This window comes from Megachile rotundata, chromosome 7 (genome assembly GCF_050947335.1).
Source record: "Megachile rotundata isolate GNS110a chromosome 7, iyMegRotu1, whole genome shotgun sequence".
In the NCBI taxonomy this organism is placed as follows: Eukaryota; Metazoa; Arthropoda; class Insecta; order Hymenoptera; family Megachilidae; genus Megachile; species Megachile rotundata.
The window spans coordinates 12979135-12993909 of NC_134989.1; the positions used below are offsets into that span (position 1 = coordinate 12979135).

Here is a 14775-nt window from a genome sequence, read left to right on the forward strand (position 1 = left end):
ATGAGCATCTTGCATTTCTGTGTAGAGACACGACACCTCAGAACGTGACACGTTTACCCTCCACCCTGAAACAAGAAAAAAAAAAGATAACTTCTTGTGTGTGAACCTTCTTATGTTTTTATTTGTTGATCTTTCGTTGTTACTGCGACTATTTTTCTGTGAGAAAGAGACACATCGTCTGGGACACTTCACGCTCGAAGTAGAATCAGGTAGGACAAAGGGATGTTTTCATGGGTACGCCATGGACACTTTTGATAATGACATTAAAATAAGAAATGGATTACGAAAAGTATGATCTAGGTTAATTTGATGAAATGCAGGATTCTTGGGGGTGGAGGGATGCTGAAGGGTTGCAACGAGGGAAGGTAACGTTCTCGCGACGAAAATGAGAAAATTCCTTTGTATACAAGAGGATTTTACATTGATTAGGGTATAACGATCCTTTTTATAACCCTTTTACCTATTCTGTTATTTTTAGTTCTTTACCTCCGTTATCGCCTTATCTTACGTTCTGTAATCGGTCTTATATTCGATTTAGGAGAAACTTTGTATAAAGTGCAATTAATGGGAAAATTAAGATGGGAATTTAAGAAATACTTTTGCAGTCGACTCTCGTATTATCTGGATGAATTAATTTCCTTTTGTAAGGATTTTTATGTGCAATGAGGTGTATGGTAGATTTTAGGAAAACGGCGATATAAGGAGAGGTTGGGTTATTAGATGTAGTAGAGGGAAATTTGATTTAGATTGCAAAGCGTTGTGTTCATAATTGTATTTTCAACAAATTGTAATTTCCATGTGCTGTATTTTTGACGCGTTATTATTGTGACGCGTTGTGTTCTCGACGCGTTGTAAACTTTATGCGTTGTGTTCTCGGCGCGTTGCAAACTCGATGTGTAGTTTTCTCGACGCATTGTAAACTCAATGCGTTGTGTTCTCGGTGCGTTGGAAACTCGATGCGTTGTGTTCTCGGCGCGTTGGAAACTCAATGCGTTGTGTTCTCGACGCGTTAGATTCTCGATGCGTTGTGTTCTCGACGCGTTAGGTTCTCGATGCGTTGTAATCTCGACGCTTTGTGTTCTCGGTGCGTTGGAAACTCGATGCGTTGTGTTCTCGGCGCGTTGGAAACTCGATGCGTTGTGTTCTCGACGCGGTAGCTTCTCAATGCGTTATAAACTCGATGCGTTGTGTTCTCGACGCGTTAGATTCTCGATGCGTTGTGTTCTCGCCGCGTTAGATTCTCGATGCGTTGTAATCTCGACGCTTTGTGTTCTCGGTGCGTTGGAATTTCGATGCGTTGTGTTCTCGACGTGCTAGATTCTCGATGCGTTGTAATCTCGACGCGTTGTGTTCTCGGTGCGTTGGAAATTCGATGCGTGGTGTTCTCGACGCGTTAGATTCTCGATGTGTTGTGTTCTCGACGCGTTAGATTCTCGATGCGTTGTGTTCTCGACGCGTGGTGTCCTCAACGCGTTAAATTCTCGATGCGTTGTGTTCTCGGCGCGTTGTAAATTCGATGCATTGTTTTTGCGGCGCGTTGTGTTCTCGATGCATTGTAATCTCAACGCGTTGTATTATCGATGCATTATTTCACCACTCATTGTACTCTTATTTTGATCTTGTTTCATCACTCATATTTCTTGTCGTTAAGTGACCTCTCATTATATCGCCACTAAACTATCGTTATATCGCCACTTTTTATAACCGATACAGCCTCTGTTTATTGACTTCTACAGATCCTCCTGCGGCAATATAACGAGAGTCTACTGTACCTCTCTTTACGTCGTCGACTGAATTTTTTACTGAACAAACAATTCGCCTATTTTTTTAAACGATTTAATAATCACAAATTCCCCGTACTATTCGAAACAAAATTTATTTTATTGCTCTACAGTTTTCGCAATTTCCGCAATTGGAAAGCGAACGATTGAAAAAAAATGCGAATCGAAATGAAAATTCGTCGGCGACCGAACGCGCAAAGGAAACAGAGTAATTTTTTCGCGGATCGCGTGTTGGTCGGCCTGTTATCGTGAAAACCATCAAATACTTTCATTGCCGTGTAACAATTTCCGTCCGGAAGTTGCCGTGGAAATGCGAGTTCTCGTCGCCACCGTTGGCTAGCAATTTGTTTCAATTACGAACTCAAAGACAGAGACCGCGATCGTTCGTTTCCCCTTTTTCTTTCCTATTTGCTTTTCTCTCTCTCTCTCTCGTTCCTTTTCTTTCGTTTTAGGACTACCTGGAACAAGCGGCGTGTAATTAAGTTCGAAACGCTGTCTCTCGTCCATCGATCGTCCGCTGGAAGTTTAATTAAATTTATCTAATCGCTGTAAGCTCTGGATCTTCGAGTTACGACCATCTTTTATTTCTTTCTCTCTTTATTCTTTACGACTCTCTTCTTCCCCGGCTCTGTAATGTCTTTTCTTCTTGCCTCTTTTTTTCTCCGCCGTGATATCGTGAGAACGTTACCTTCCCTCGATCTCCGCGTAATTAATTAATCTTTTCGACGTTCAGCGATCCTCACGGTACACCGTTTAATAATCCAGGGAAATTGGACAAGTGACCCGTCTGCAAAATAATTCCCACCAGCTATATTTTTCTATTAATCTCTAATTTGTCGTTTTAAACTTTAAATATCCCGAGTTATTCGCGAATATCTCGTTATTTATTACTCCTACGATAAATATGGTCATTACAAAAGTTATAGATTAGGAAATTTCCTACAAGAAATGTCATATAACTTTTCCTCATAGGATTGGCCATTTCTGTGTAAAGTGAGTTACAAGATTTCGGTCCATCTAACAAGGTTTGCTATATTCGAGTGGAGCTTGTGAGCCATCTTGCAGCATAATGGTTAATCCTATAAAAAATCTTGTAGGACCTTTTTTGTAGAGAATTTCCTAAGCTACAAATTCGATAATGACCATTTTTGTCACAGAGTTGATAGATAACGAGATATCAATGTATCTTTGTACTCTAATTGGTTTAAGTAGGTTATATCAATAAATATCGTTTAAAACGACGAAATAATTTTAGTAGAGAAATTCAGCTTGGCAGGAATTATTCCCCAGTAAAATTCTAATTTCCCTGGACCGAGGAAAATTCCACGGTTAATCCCGTGGTCGTAATTCGTTCCGAAGTCACGCAAAAATTTCGTTCCGCTTATCAGCCATCAAATCGTTCCCACGTTCGTCTCTGAAATCTTTCTCGGATATTCATGATTTTCATTTTCACGATACCAATATAATCTCCATCGCTTTCCGAGCGTCTCGGGACGCGTTTCAACGGCTGGGAGAATCGATTATACGTTTCCGCGTGAACCGTAATCGAAACGACAAATTGCTTCTATCAGAGTACGCTTTAAGAACACGCCAAAATATCTTTCGACTTGTCACGAACACCTTTTACCTTTTCTCTCTTTCTTTCTCTTTCTCTCTTTTTCTTCACAGATCGAAGCCGAACAGAATAATCGTCCTTTCCTTTGCCAGACGAGAACAAGATGACCCTTTGAGACGTTCGTTTCGAGGATCTTGTTATTTCATTATTATTTTGCGAGAGGGGAGAACTCGTGGCTCGTCTTCTCTTTCGTGTTCATAATTGTGGAGAGAATTTTATTTAATATCTTCAATCTAGGGACATTAGGAATATTGGGATGTTGGGAAAAGAAAGAGATATTGAGATAGTTTAGAGATATACGGATCTAGGGACAATTTAGAGATGGAATTTGATATTGTTGAAATTTTAGGTCGTTCGAATTTAGAGAAATTGGAGTCTAGGGAATTTTTATGATGACAAGTAGAATGTGGGGAAATTTGAGGCGATGAAGATTGGAATCTAGGGAAATTCAGGACGATGAAAATTGGGGTCTAGGAAATTTGGGATGATGACGATTACAATCTAGGGAAATTTGAGGCGATGAGAATTAGAATCTAGGAAAATCCGGGACGATGAAAATTGGAGTCTAGGGAAGTTTGGGGCGATGATAATTAGAATCCAGGGAAATTTGGAGCGATGGAAATTAAAATCTAGGGAAATTCAAGGCGATGGAAATTAGAATCTAGGGAAATTTGAGTCGATGGAAATTAGGGTCTAGGGAATTTTGGGGCGATGAAAATTAGAATCCAGGGAAATTTGGAGCGATAGAAATTAAAATCTAGGGAAATTCAAGGCAATGGAAATTAGAATTTAGGGAAATTTGGGTCGATGGAAATTAAAATCTAGGGAAATTCAAGGCGATGGAAATTAGAATCTAGGGAAATTTGAGTCGATGGAAATTGGAGTCTAGGGAATTTTGGGGCGATGGAAATTAGAATCCAGGGAAATTTGGAGCGATGGAAATTAAAATCTAGGGAAATTCAAGGCGATGGAAATAAGAATCGAGGAAAATTTGGAGCAATGGAAATTAGAATCTAGGGAAATTGGGGGCGATGGAAATAAGAATCTAGGGAAATTTAATGCGATGAAAATTGGGATGTGGGAAATTCGGTTCTAAGAAATTAGGAATTTAGGGAAATAGGTGCACTGGGAAATAAGAAAATTAGGAATTGTGAAAACTAGAATCTAGGGATGTGGGGATCTAAGGAAGTTGAGGACGAAGGAATCTAGGGATATAGGGATCTAGAGAAACTTGAATCCATGGAATATGGAGCCCTAGAAAATTATGATCTAGGGAAATTGGGATTTAAAAGAGTTGAGAACTGTGAAAATTGAGATCTACTGATATTGAGATCTAGGGATATCGAAATTTGACTATAGTTGTATATAGGGAATTCAGGATTTACTATTATTACTACCCAGATAATCCTTTCAAATTTCTCTCGCTCTCGCTTGTAAAATTCGACCAACTCGTCGCAACACCCAGTATATTCAGACAAAACCGATAAATTTCAAACGTTGGAAATAGAAAAAAAAATCAGATTCATGAATTCCTCGTCCGCGGGGAATTCATGAATTTCGCGTTGCGAATTCGGTTAGGTATTCCAGCGAAGAGAACGCGAGCCAAATCGATTTTGTTCTCTCCATCTCTCTCTATCACACTCTCTCTCCTTCTATCTCTCTCTCTCTTGGACTCTCCTCCAACATATACGATTCTATCTCGTCCTTTTCTCTTTCTTTCTCTTTCTCAACCTGTTTCTTTCAGCCTACGACACTCAACTACTGATTATTTAATTTTTTGACAAGGTTACGCGAAGTGGGTCGGAGGTGCAAGGGCACCCTCCATTTTCTCAATCTTTCGACGCTCTCTTAACCTGAAAGAAGATGTATCTAACCGATAAGCAGCAACGCTTGCTACACCGTCACACGAACACACACGCGACACCGTTTTAGATTTATCACACTGTCGAAATCGAACAACTATCGATACGTTCGTCGGAAGCTTCGATCGAGCAGAGTTCTGTTGGGCTACGTTCACATTAGGCTTGCTTGCCTAATTAGAATGGGCCTTTACATTGGCGGGAAGCCACGCCTACTATTGATGCTCCGCCTACCTCTCTCTTTTATTACACTTTTAATTAATTTTGAATTAGTTCATTTATTGATATGATTTTTGTATGAAATGATTTGATCTATTTGAAGGTTTTTTGAAAATATTTAGAGAAAGATATATGAAGGAATTTATATAGAATATCAACCTAGGCTCTGCGCATGCGCAGGGTTGAGTGACAGTGGCGCGAATTTTGAATGCTGATGACATTAAAGCTGATTGATTCAGATTTCTTATAGCACATCTTATTTATTATTGTGCATAACATTAAAATTTATAAATTCAGATGTGTTTGAGTATCTAGTCTTACAAATTTAAATAATTACATATGTTACAAACATAAAAGTCTAAAAAGTTTGCGTGTTTGAAAGTTTGAAATTCATAAACGTTGAAGTAAAAAAGCTTTCTACGTAAATTTGCATTCTTGAATAAATTTTCGAGAAGTCAAAAGTAGAAATTTAAAATCCGAGGAGCAAAATATTCGACAACTTCCGAAACCAAAAAGCAGAAAGTAAAAACAGCACAGAATGAAGCGCGAGAGAAAAATCTTCCGAACGAACGATCGCATTTCCGCGTCGCATTTGGCATGGCTACGCTTTCCGCTTCGCTTCTTTATTTCGTTTCACGCCTAATCGCTTGCTTTTCTCGCAAACATAGACGCGTAGTACATACGTTAAAAATTGTTCACACTGAACATCGGTATCCTAAATCCTTTTCCACGTTCTTCTTGGGGTCCCTTCGTATTGAAATTTTCCCAAATACTATTTCAAAAATTAGAAAGAATTGTGAGGTTTGTAAATTGGAAAATTCTCAAAATTGAATACAACTTTCGCGTATATCAAAATGCAAGAACTTTAACTTTTATTTATATCAAAATGCAAGAACTTCAACTTTCATTTATATCAAAATCTAAGAACTTCAACTTTTATTTATATCAAAATGCAAGGACTTCAACTTTCACTTATATCAAAATGCAAGGACTTCAACTTTCACTTATATCAAAATCTAAGAACTTCAACTTTCGCATATATCAAAACGCAAGAACTACAACTTTCACTTATATCAAAATCTAAGAACTTCAACTTTCGCTTATATTAAAATCCAAGAACTTCGACTTTCGTTTATATCAAAATCCAAGAACTTCAGTATATAAAATCTCGAAAATTTTCAACGTGTTACTTGACCCCACATGACAAATGCCCCACATCAGAATCCCAGCCAAATTCCAAGCCATTGAGAATCCCCGACCAAAGACAATTTATCCGTACATATTCTGAGGGTGCAACCCCCGAGAAATCACTGGTTTCACAGAATAGCCTCGGAGGTTGGTTGGTTGCTGGCAGTAGATAAGAATACGCGGGTCACATAAAAGCCAGCGTTTCCGTAACGCGAATTCAACCCTCGAAAAGTACACGGATATTACACGTTGAGGGATGAATTCGGTGTATTTACACCGACGTCTTTCCTTCTCTCTCCGCTTCCCACTTTTCCTCGGTAAATTATGCGAGCTCGCGTAGACGATTCAGATGCTTTAATGCTTGCACCGCGACAATAATAATTCTATCGGGGCATAGAAACCCCATGTAATTCGATATTCCTCGCACAATCGAGGAATTCTAGTATTGTTCGGGTCTTTGGGATTTCAATGTGGGGGGATTTACAACTTCGCGAGGTATCTTAATCCTCGTAATACCGAACTGGGATATTTACACTAGGAATACATGCAGTTCAGAATTTATATTAATTCAAGAATTCTTGGTATATAATTGTATAGAGAAGATAATTAGAGGTTTTGCCTGGTGATGGTTTTTATTTTGGTAAAGATTATGAAGTTAGTTATACAAAATGTTCCAAAACTATAACTCTGAGCAGTAGGTGATTGGGTTCGCGATTCTGAACAACTTTTCTCTTTGCAGAAATTGGATTCGAAGCTTCGTTTTTGAATTATTAAGCAAAAACACGGGACCAATCAGCGCGCGGGGATTACGCATGCGCAGACGCGAGGGCGACTCAGTGGCTGTCGGGAATCTCGCGCGCAGGCGCAATGGCGGCTCTGAGTGGCTGGTGTTTTTCATTAATAACTTTAAAACGAAGCTTCAAAAAAAATTTTTGTAAAGAGAAAAGTTGTTCAGAATCACAAACCCTACCACCTACTTGCAATAATTACACTAGTTGTGACACACCCTGTATATTATTATGGTTAGTTTTATGTATTATAGTGATAGGTGTAGAAGTTTCATTTTGGTTAAGATTACGGTTACATGAGGTTGTGTTTAGTTACATTTCACAAATTTATCTGAAAATTGATTTTATAACTTAATAACTTAAAACCTTAAAAAACTTGAAGTTTCAATAAAAGCAAGTGAATTCCCAAAGTCCGGTATTACGAGGTTTAGCAGCCCCCTCGTCCACAAAACCTACGAGCATATAAAAAGCAGAAACAGGAAATAGAAATTGCGAAGGGACTCTGAACGATAGCGTTTTACTGCCGTCGGCCATTTCCCCGGCGGCATAACGATAACGATAACAATAAACCTTAAAAGAAGAGAACAGAAAATCCAGATAAAACCAGGCCTCCACGATCGCGGATTCGCTCCGTGCACACTCGCACACGATTTTTCGTTGCCGAATGACACGCAAAAATCGCACGCGGCTCAGCATGCAACTTCTTCTTCTTTTTTACATATTTATTTTCGAAACGTCGCTTCGCTGGCGCAGAACGAAGCCGAGCTCTCGAGAGTTGCTGTCAGAAGGTAAAAGACAGAGGAGAATTGTTGCTTTCTTTTTTTCCCCTGGCACCGATACGTCATCTTGAGAGCATCGGCAGAGTTGCTCAAATTGATTGATCACTATTGTCTCGCATGCAGAACAGATTCACTCGAATGTTCGATTCCTTTTGTCCTCTTCTGATCTTTCTCTGTCTTTCCTACTCCCTGTTTCTATCTCTCTCTCTCTCTCTTTCGATCAATTCTTTTCTATCTTCTCTGTGGTTTGCGTTCCTCTTCGAGCATTCTTTTGTCTAGATACTAGCCTAACTCTATGCTACTCTGATTTAACGTCCTGCCATCTCTGTGCAGATCTCAACGTCTATTCTTTTATTCGGGTTTCTGGAACGGCGCTGTTGTTCGCTACAGGATTCGTCTGGTTAAAAATTGATTGCTGATCGATGTAATCACGTTCTCAAATTTTAACTGGAGAATCTGAGGGAGTTTGTGGAAGTGATCGAGATACATGTGCACAAATTGGGAATTTACGAATTTAGGTATCTGGTAATTTGAGGGGTTTGCAGTTTTTCGGGGTGCAATTTAGGGATTTGGGATTTTGGAAAATTTGAGGGTGGAATTTTGGGAAATTTAGAAATTTTCAAGGGTGGAAATTTGGAGATTTACGGGGGTATAATTTAGAGATTTTCAAGGGTGGAATTTTGGAAACTTTCAAGGTTGGATATTTGGAGATTTTCAAGGGTAGAAATTTGGAAATTTAGAAATTTTCAAGGGTGGTATTTTGGGAATTTTAGAAGATGGAAATATGGGAATTTAGAAATTTTCAAGGGTGGAAATTTAGAAATTTTCAAGGGTGGAAAAGTGGAAATTTTCAAGGATGGAATTTTGGGAATTTTGAAAGGTGGAAATTTGGAAATTTTCAAGGGTGGAATTTTGGGAATTTTGAAAGGTGGAAATTTGGAAATTTTCAAGGGTGGAATTTTGGGAATTTTGAAAGGTGGAAATTTGGAAATTCTCAAGGGTGGAATTTTGGGAATTTTGAAAGGTGGAAATTTGGAAATTTTCAAGGGTGGAAATTTGGAGGATTCAGAATTTTTCAAAGATTTAAAAAAGTTTATGGAAATGATCGAACACTTTTGATGAGATTGCACGTGTTATCTCGATCGCTACGTGCCTTCTTTCTAAAACTATCAAAGTTTATCATCGATATCGAGATCCTAATCGATCCTAAATTCCTCCTAATCACCTTGTGCAATTGTGTGTTCTACTCGTTCTGATCTTTCTGAACCGGTGCTGTCTACGGGGATTTATGCAGAACCAGGTGGTCCCCTGTTGATTTCCCCTTTTATGTACATGTATGTGTAATTCCTATGAGCATCCTTTGACCATATAGAGGTTATACTGTGGAGTTCCTTAGGAATAATATAGGGATAAAATTTAACCACTCTGTTTATGATGGGATTTTTATGGGATTTTGAAATTTTGCATTTTCAGAGTTGGTAATTTGTCAATTTGGAAATTTAGAAGTTTAGAAATTTGCAAAGTTGGAAATATGAGAATTGTGAAATTTGGAAATTGGGAACTTGAAAATTTAGAAATTTTGAAAGGTGGAAATGTGGGAATTTTCAAGGGTGGAATTTTGGAAACTTAGAAATTTTCAAGGGTGAAATTTTGGGAATTTTGAAAGGTGGAAATGTGGGAATTTTCAGGGGTGGAATCTTGGGAATTTTGAAAGGTGGAAATATGGGAATTTGCGAGGGTGGAATTTTGGGAATTTTGAAAGGTGGAAATGTAGGAATTTTCAAGGGTGGAATCTTGGAATTTTTCAAGGGTGGAAATTTAGAAATTTTCGAGGGTGGAATTTTGGGAATTTTGAAAGCTGGAAATGTGGGAATTTTCAAGGATGGAATCTTGAAAATTTTCAAGGGTGGAACCTTGGAAATTTTCAAGGGTGGAATCTTGGAAATTTTCAAGACTGTGAATTTAGAAATTTTTAAAGGTGAAAATTTAGAAATTTTCAAATCTACTCCAAATTTTCCAAAATCAGCCCACTCCCAAATTTCCAACTTCACACAGTACTCTCATCAAACGATGCTTCAGAAGATCCCACATGGCACCTAAGTCGAATCCCTCACACATCTCCATTTGTGAACCCACCCTATCCAAATAAACCTCGCAAACCTAACCTAACCTAACCGCAAATCTACCCAGACCCCACTAGAACATCCAAGTACGAGACTCCACAAAGGACACCAAAGGACATCGACTATCGTAAGTGACCCCTGGGCCCGTGGACAGCATCTGCCACCCGAGCTCTAACCAAAGCAGCCTCCTCGTTCTGCCACACTCACTCTTCTCTCTTAGTCAAGAACGAAAAGAAACTCTATCACTAAACGCACTCTCTGTCCCCGTCTCAATGTCGATTTACTGAAACGCTCTGCGTGCTCCAGGTCGGAGCATCATCACGAAGAAGGGCGATGGTTCTCAGGTGAAGGAGTCGACCGACAGCAGCACAACGATCGAGGACGATGACGTTAAAGGTAGGACCACCCATCCTGTCTCTCACTATACTTCTTCTTATAGACTCCCTTTGTTTCTGCGTGTTGTCCTCGCGGTATTTTACGCGTTTGTTCTCGGTATATGACGCGTTTATCCTCGGTACTTGACACGTTTGACCTTGGTGCACTCGAGGATCGTTCGGGAATTGCACCCCAAGTTTATGTCAAGTTTTTTCTTATCCACGAATCACCGATCTTTTCGGGCCTGGCGTTGGATTGTATGGGGGGTTTATGGGGTTGTGGTGGATTCGTCGTGTGCGTAACGTGGGGCGGTCGATGGGGACTGTGTTGAATGGGAGGTGTTTGAGAAGTGTTGGTGGATTTGGTCGTTTTGGGGCTAAGTGATATTTCGATGTGTCATATGTGACGCACTCGCAGTTCAAGCGTGACGCACTGAAAGTTTTAACGTGAGACACTTGGAGTTCAAATGTGACGCACTTGGAGTTCAAATGTGACGCACTTGGAGTTCAAATGTGACGCACTTGGAGCTCAAATGTGACGCACTGGAAATTCTAATGTGACGCACTTGGAATTCGAATGTGACGCACTCGAAGTTCTAACGTGACGCACTAGAATTTCAAGTGTGACGCACTTGAAGTTCTAACGTGACGCACTTGGAATTCGAATGTGACGCACTCGGAATTCATATGTGACGCACTGAAAATTCTAACGTGACGCACTGAAAGTTCTAACGTGACGCACTTGAAATTCGAATGTGATGCACTCGGACTTCCAATGTGACGCACTCGAAGTTCCAACGTGACGCACTCGGAATTCAAATGTGACGCACTCGCAGTTCAAGTTTGACGCACTAGAAGTTCCAACGCGACGCACTTGGAATTCGTATGTGACGCACTCGGAGTTCTAACGTGACGCACTAGAATTTCAAGTGTGACGCACTTGAAGTTCTAACGTGACGCACTTGGAATTCGAATGTGACGCACTCGGAATTCATATGTGACGCACTGAAAATTCTAACGTGACGCACTGAAAGTTCTAACGTGACGCACTTGAAATTCGAATGTGATGCACTCGGACTTCCAATGTGACGCACTCGAAGTTCCAACGTGACGCACTCGGAATTCAAATGTGACGCACTCGCAGTTCAAGTTTGACGCACTAGAAGTTCCAACGCGACGCACTTGGAATTCGTATGTGACGCACTCGGAGTTCTAACGTGACGCACTAAAAATTCAAGTGTGACGCGCTAGAAGTTCTAACGCAGCTCACTTAGAATTCGAATGTGACGCACTCGGAATTCAAATGTGACGCACTGAAAATTCTAATGCGACGCACTTGGAATTCGAATGTGACGCACTCGGTGGTCGAATGTGACGCACTCGGAATTCAAATATGACGCACTTGGAGTATGAATGTGACGCATCTTCCTCGAATTTTTGCTGCATTATGAAATTTGAAAATTACTAACTGTGTTGAAGCGAAAATTTGAAAATCAGTAAAATCGAAAATTAATAAATTTGAATATTTGAAAACTTGAAAACTTGAAAACTTGAAAACTTGAAAACTTGAAAACTTGAAACCTTGAAAACTTGAGTGATTGAAAATTGAAAAATCCTTAAATTTGAAACATGAAAAATTGCAAAATTAGAAAATAACAATATTGAAAAGTATAAATGTTGTAAAAAAATTTGGAACTGAGCGAGAAAGTTTGGTACCAAAACGGAGAATGAGGGAATAATAAATCGTTATAGAAAATATCGATTACAGTTGGACACGCCTGTCGATTGTACCGGCGTTACGTGCGCACACGACGAATCGTCGAGCTGGTAGGCTCGTTAATTGTTCGACACCCAAACTGAGACGGTTAATTTTCACAGCGAGATCTACTAATGGATTGAATGTGAATTTACCCGCCACTTGCGCGGCTATAAATTGAATTTCAGTCCCGTTGCCGTCCGGATTCGAAGCGGAATCACCTTCTCCGAACGGAGATGCAACACGATTATTATTACTCGAATTTGAATTTCTATCGTAGCTGAAAGCATCTTACGATTTTTATATCGTAGACTATTTATTAATAACTGTATTTTAAGTAACTTTTCTTTGCTCTGAAGTGCTCTTACCTTCTTATACACTCTTTCAAGAATTTTTGGTTTAATAATCTTTTCTCGGTTATATATTTAATCTTCTACAGTTCCCTGATACATATTTAATGATCTTTTATGGGATACAGGATATCAGGAGTGAACGAAAAATATTTTCGAAGAGTATTCTCATTTGCAAAATTTATATTTTAGGAGGTTAATGAAATATTGGTGAACAAGCTTTCAGTGCTAATTAATCATAAAAATAATAGTATATATTTATTATTATATATTATATATTTAGAGACAGTAATATGTACATATATGTATATGTATATGAGGAGGTTGATGGCGGCCATTTTGGATGCCTCTATGTTCAAATGTAGTCAATTTAAATTTTCTTATTTTTCATTTATTCAATTATGTAACAGAGTGTACACATTTCATTGGTGCACCCTGCTTCGAATTTTAAAAAATATATTTTTTGACTCTAAAGAAAATGTCAGCTTTTTCTGTCCAGATAAATGAGAATACTCCTCCAACCCTTCGTTGCATTACCACTTCAATTTTACATCAAAATATTTGATCAAGGGTGATAATTATTAAAGAGTCCAAAACAGTCCTTATTGAAAAATAATATACAAGTGCTTTCTAGGTTAAAAATTTATTAAAAGTAACATTGCAAAATTTTTATAAATATTTGGACAACAGTAAACACTTCAAAATGTTTCAGATATTTCAAACATTTCAAGTGTTATAAAATATTTCAAGCATCTCCGATATTCCAGTCATTGAAGTACAAAATACCTTCATTGTCATGAACTGTAAAAAATAAAATACAGCAAATATTGCAATTAACGTCGCAAAGAATAAAACACACCAAAAACAGTACATAAAAAAATTAACTGTTCCAAAAAAGAATTATTGCAAATTCAAATGAATATTCAATTTCCCTAATTTTCCAATTTCAGCAACATGAAAATACACAGTTCACGTGTTCATTAACTTAACATCAAAATTATCAGTACAATAAATGCAAAGAGCGACTATATTAATTATTTAATAATTTGCTAAAGTATTTGCATATGTAGAATAAATACAAAATAATGCAACGAAGGGTAAAACAGTAGCCCGGACGATCGATAAAGATTGTCCCTTTTTTTGTCCGGTTAACGAACGTTTATGGAGGATGATTGGGGATCCGGTAAACAGTCCGTGGTTTCCTTTATGCGATGTAACGAAATCACGAGCAGAGATTTGCGCGCGCATATCGGCCTATTATTAGAGAGATAATACTCTTGCTCACGTGCAAATCGATCGTTGGACAATAGCTCGAGTAGTTAAGTATCCCCCTCGTTGCTTTACCCCCTTCAACCTATCGCTCTCTCTCCAGCCACGATCCACCTTTATATTTGCGTACATCTGTGTCCCGATTTACGGTACGCGTATGTTGGTAAACCTGTATCGCAGAGGTTCGATCGTGGGTCATTCTCGATGTTCACATTTTTTAGATGTGGAGGTATAGGGGAGTGTGTCGATGTGGGGTGGAATTATGGGGAGACGTATATTTGTGGTAGAGGGAATACTTAACTTTCTGAATGAGGAATTTGGGAATTTGGAACAAATTTTGGAATTTACTTTATATCTAGGAATTTTGAAATACTGTTCCTAAAGCACTTTCTTTATCTTTAAATTTATGAATTCTCAAATTTTTATAATGATGAATTACTAAATTCTAAAGTTCCTACATTGCCAAATTCCTAAATTGCCAAATCCCTAAACCTCTAAATTCCTAAATCCTCAAACTTTTAAACCCCTAAATTCCTAACCCTCCAAACTTCTAAATCTTGAAATTCCTAAACCCTTCAATTTCCAAACCCACAAAATTTCTAAACCCTCAAACTTCTAAACCCCTAAACTCCTAACCCTCCAAATTTCTAAATCTTGAAATTCCTAAACCCTCA

General features: G+C 38.6%; 1 protein-coding gene across 38 annotated transcripts in view; it reads left to right on the plus strand.

The window, feature by feature from the left end:
• The window catches only part of CaMKII (Calcium/calmodulin-dependent protein kinase II), a 164107-nt gene that overhangs the window by 89652 nt on the left and 59680 nt on the right, over nucleotides 1–14775 (plus strand). For 26 of the 38 annotated variants that reach the window (XR_013038685.1, XM_076533265.1, XM_076533266.1 and 23 more), the window contains exon 11: nucleotides 10659–10748. The exons of the other annotated variants lie outside the window; for them this stretch is intronic. Coding sequence is in view for 25 of the 26 variants with exons in the window: in XM_076533265.1 (XP_076389380.1) it covers nucleotides 10659–10748 (90 nt within the window). In the remaining variant the exon portion in view is untranslated. The remainder of the gene's footprint in view (nucleotides 1–10658; nucleotides 10749–14775) is intronic. 38 annotated transcript variants of the gene reach the window in all.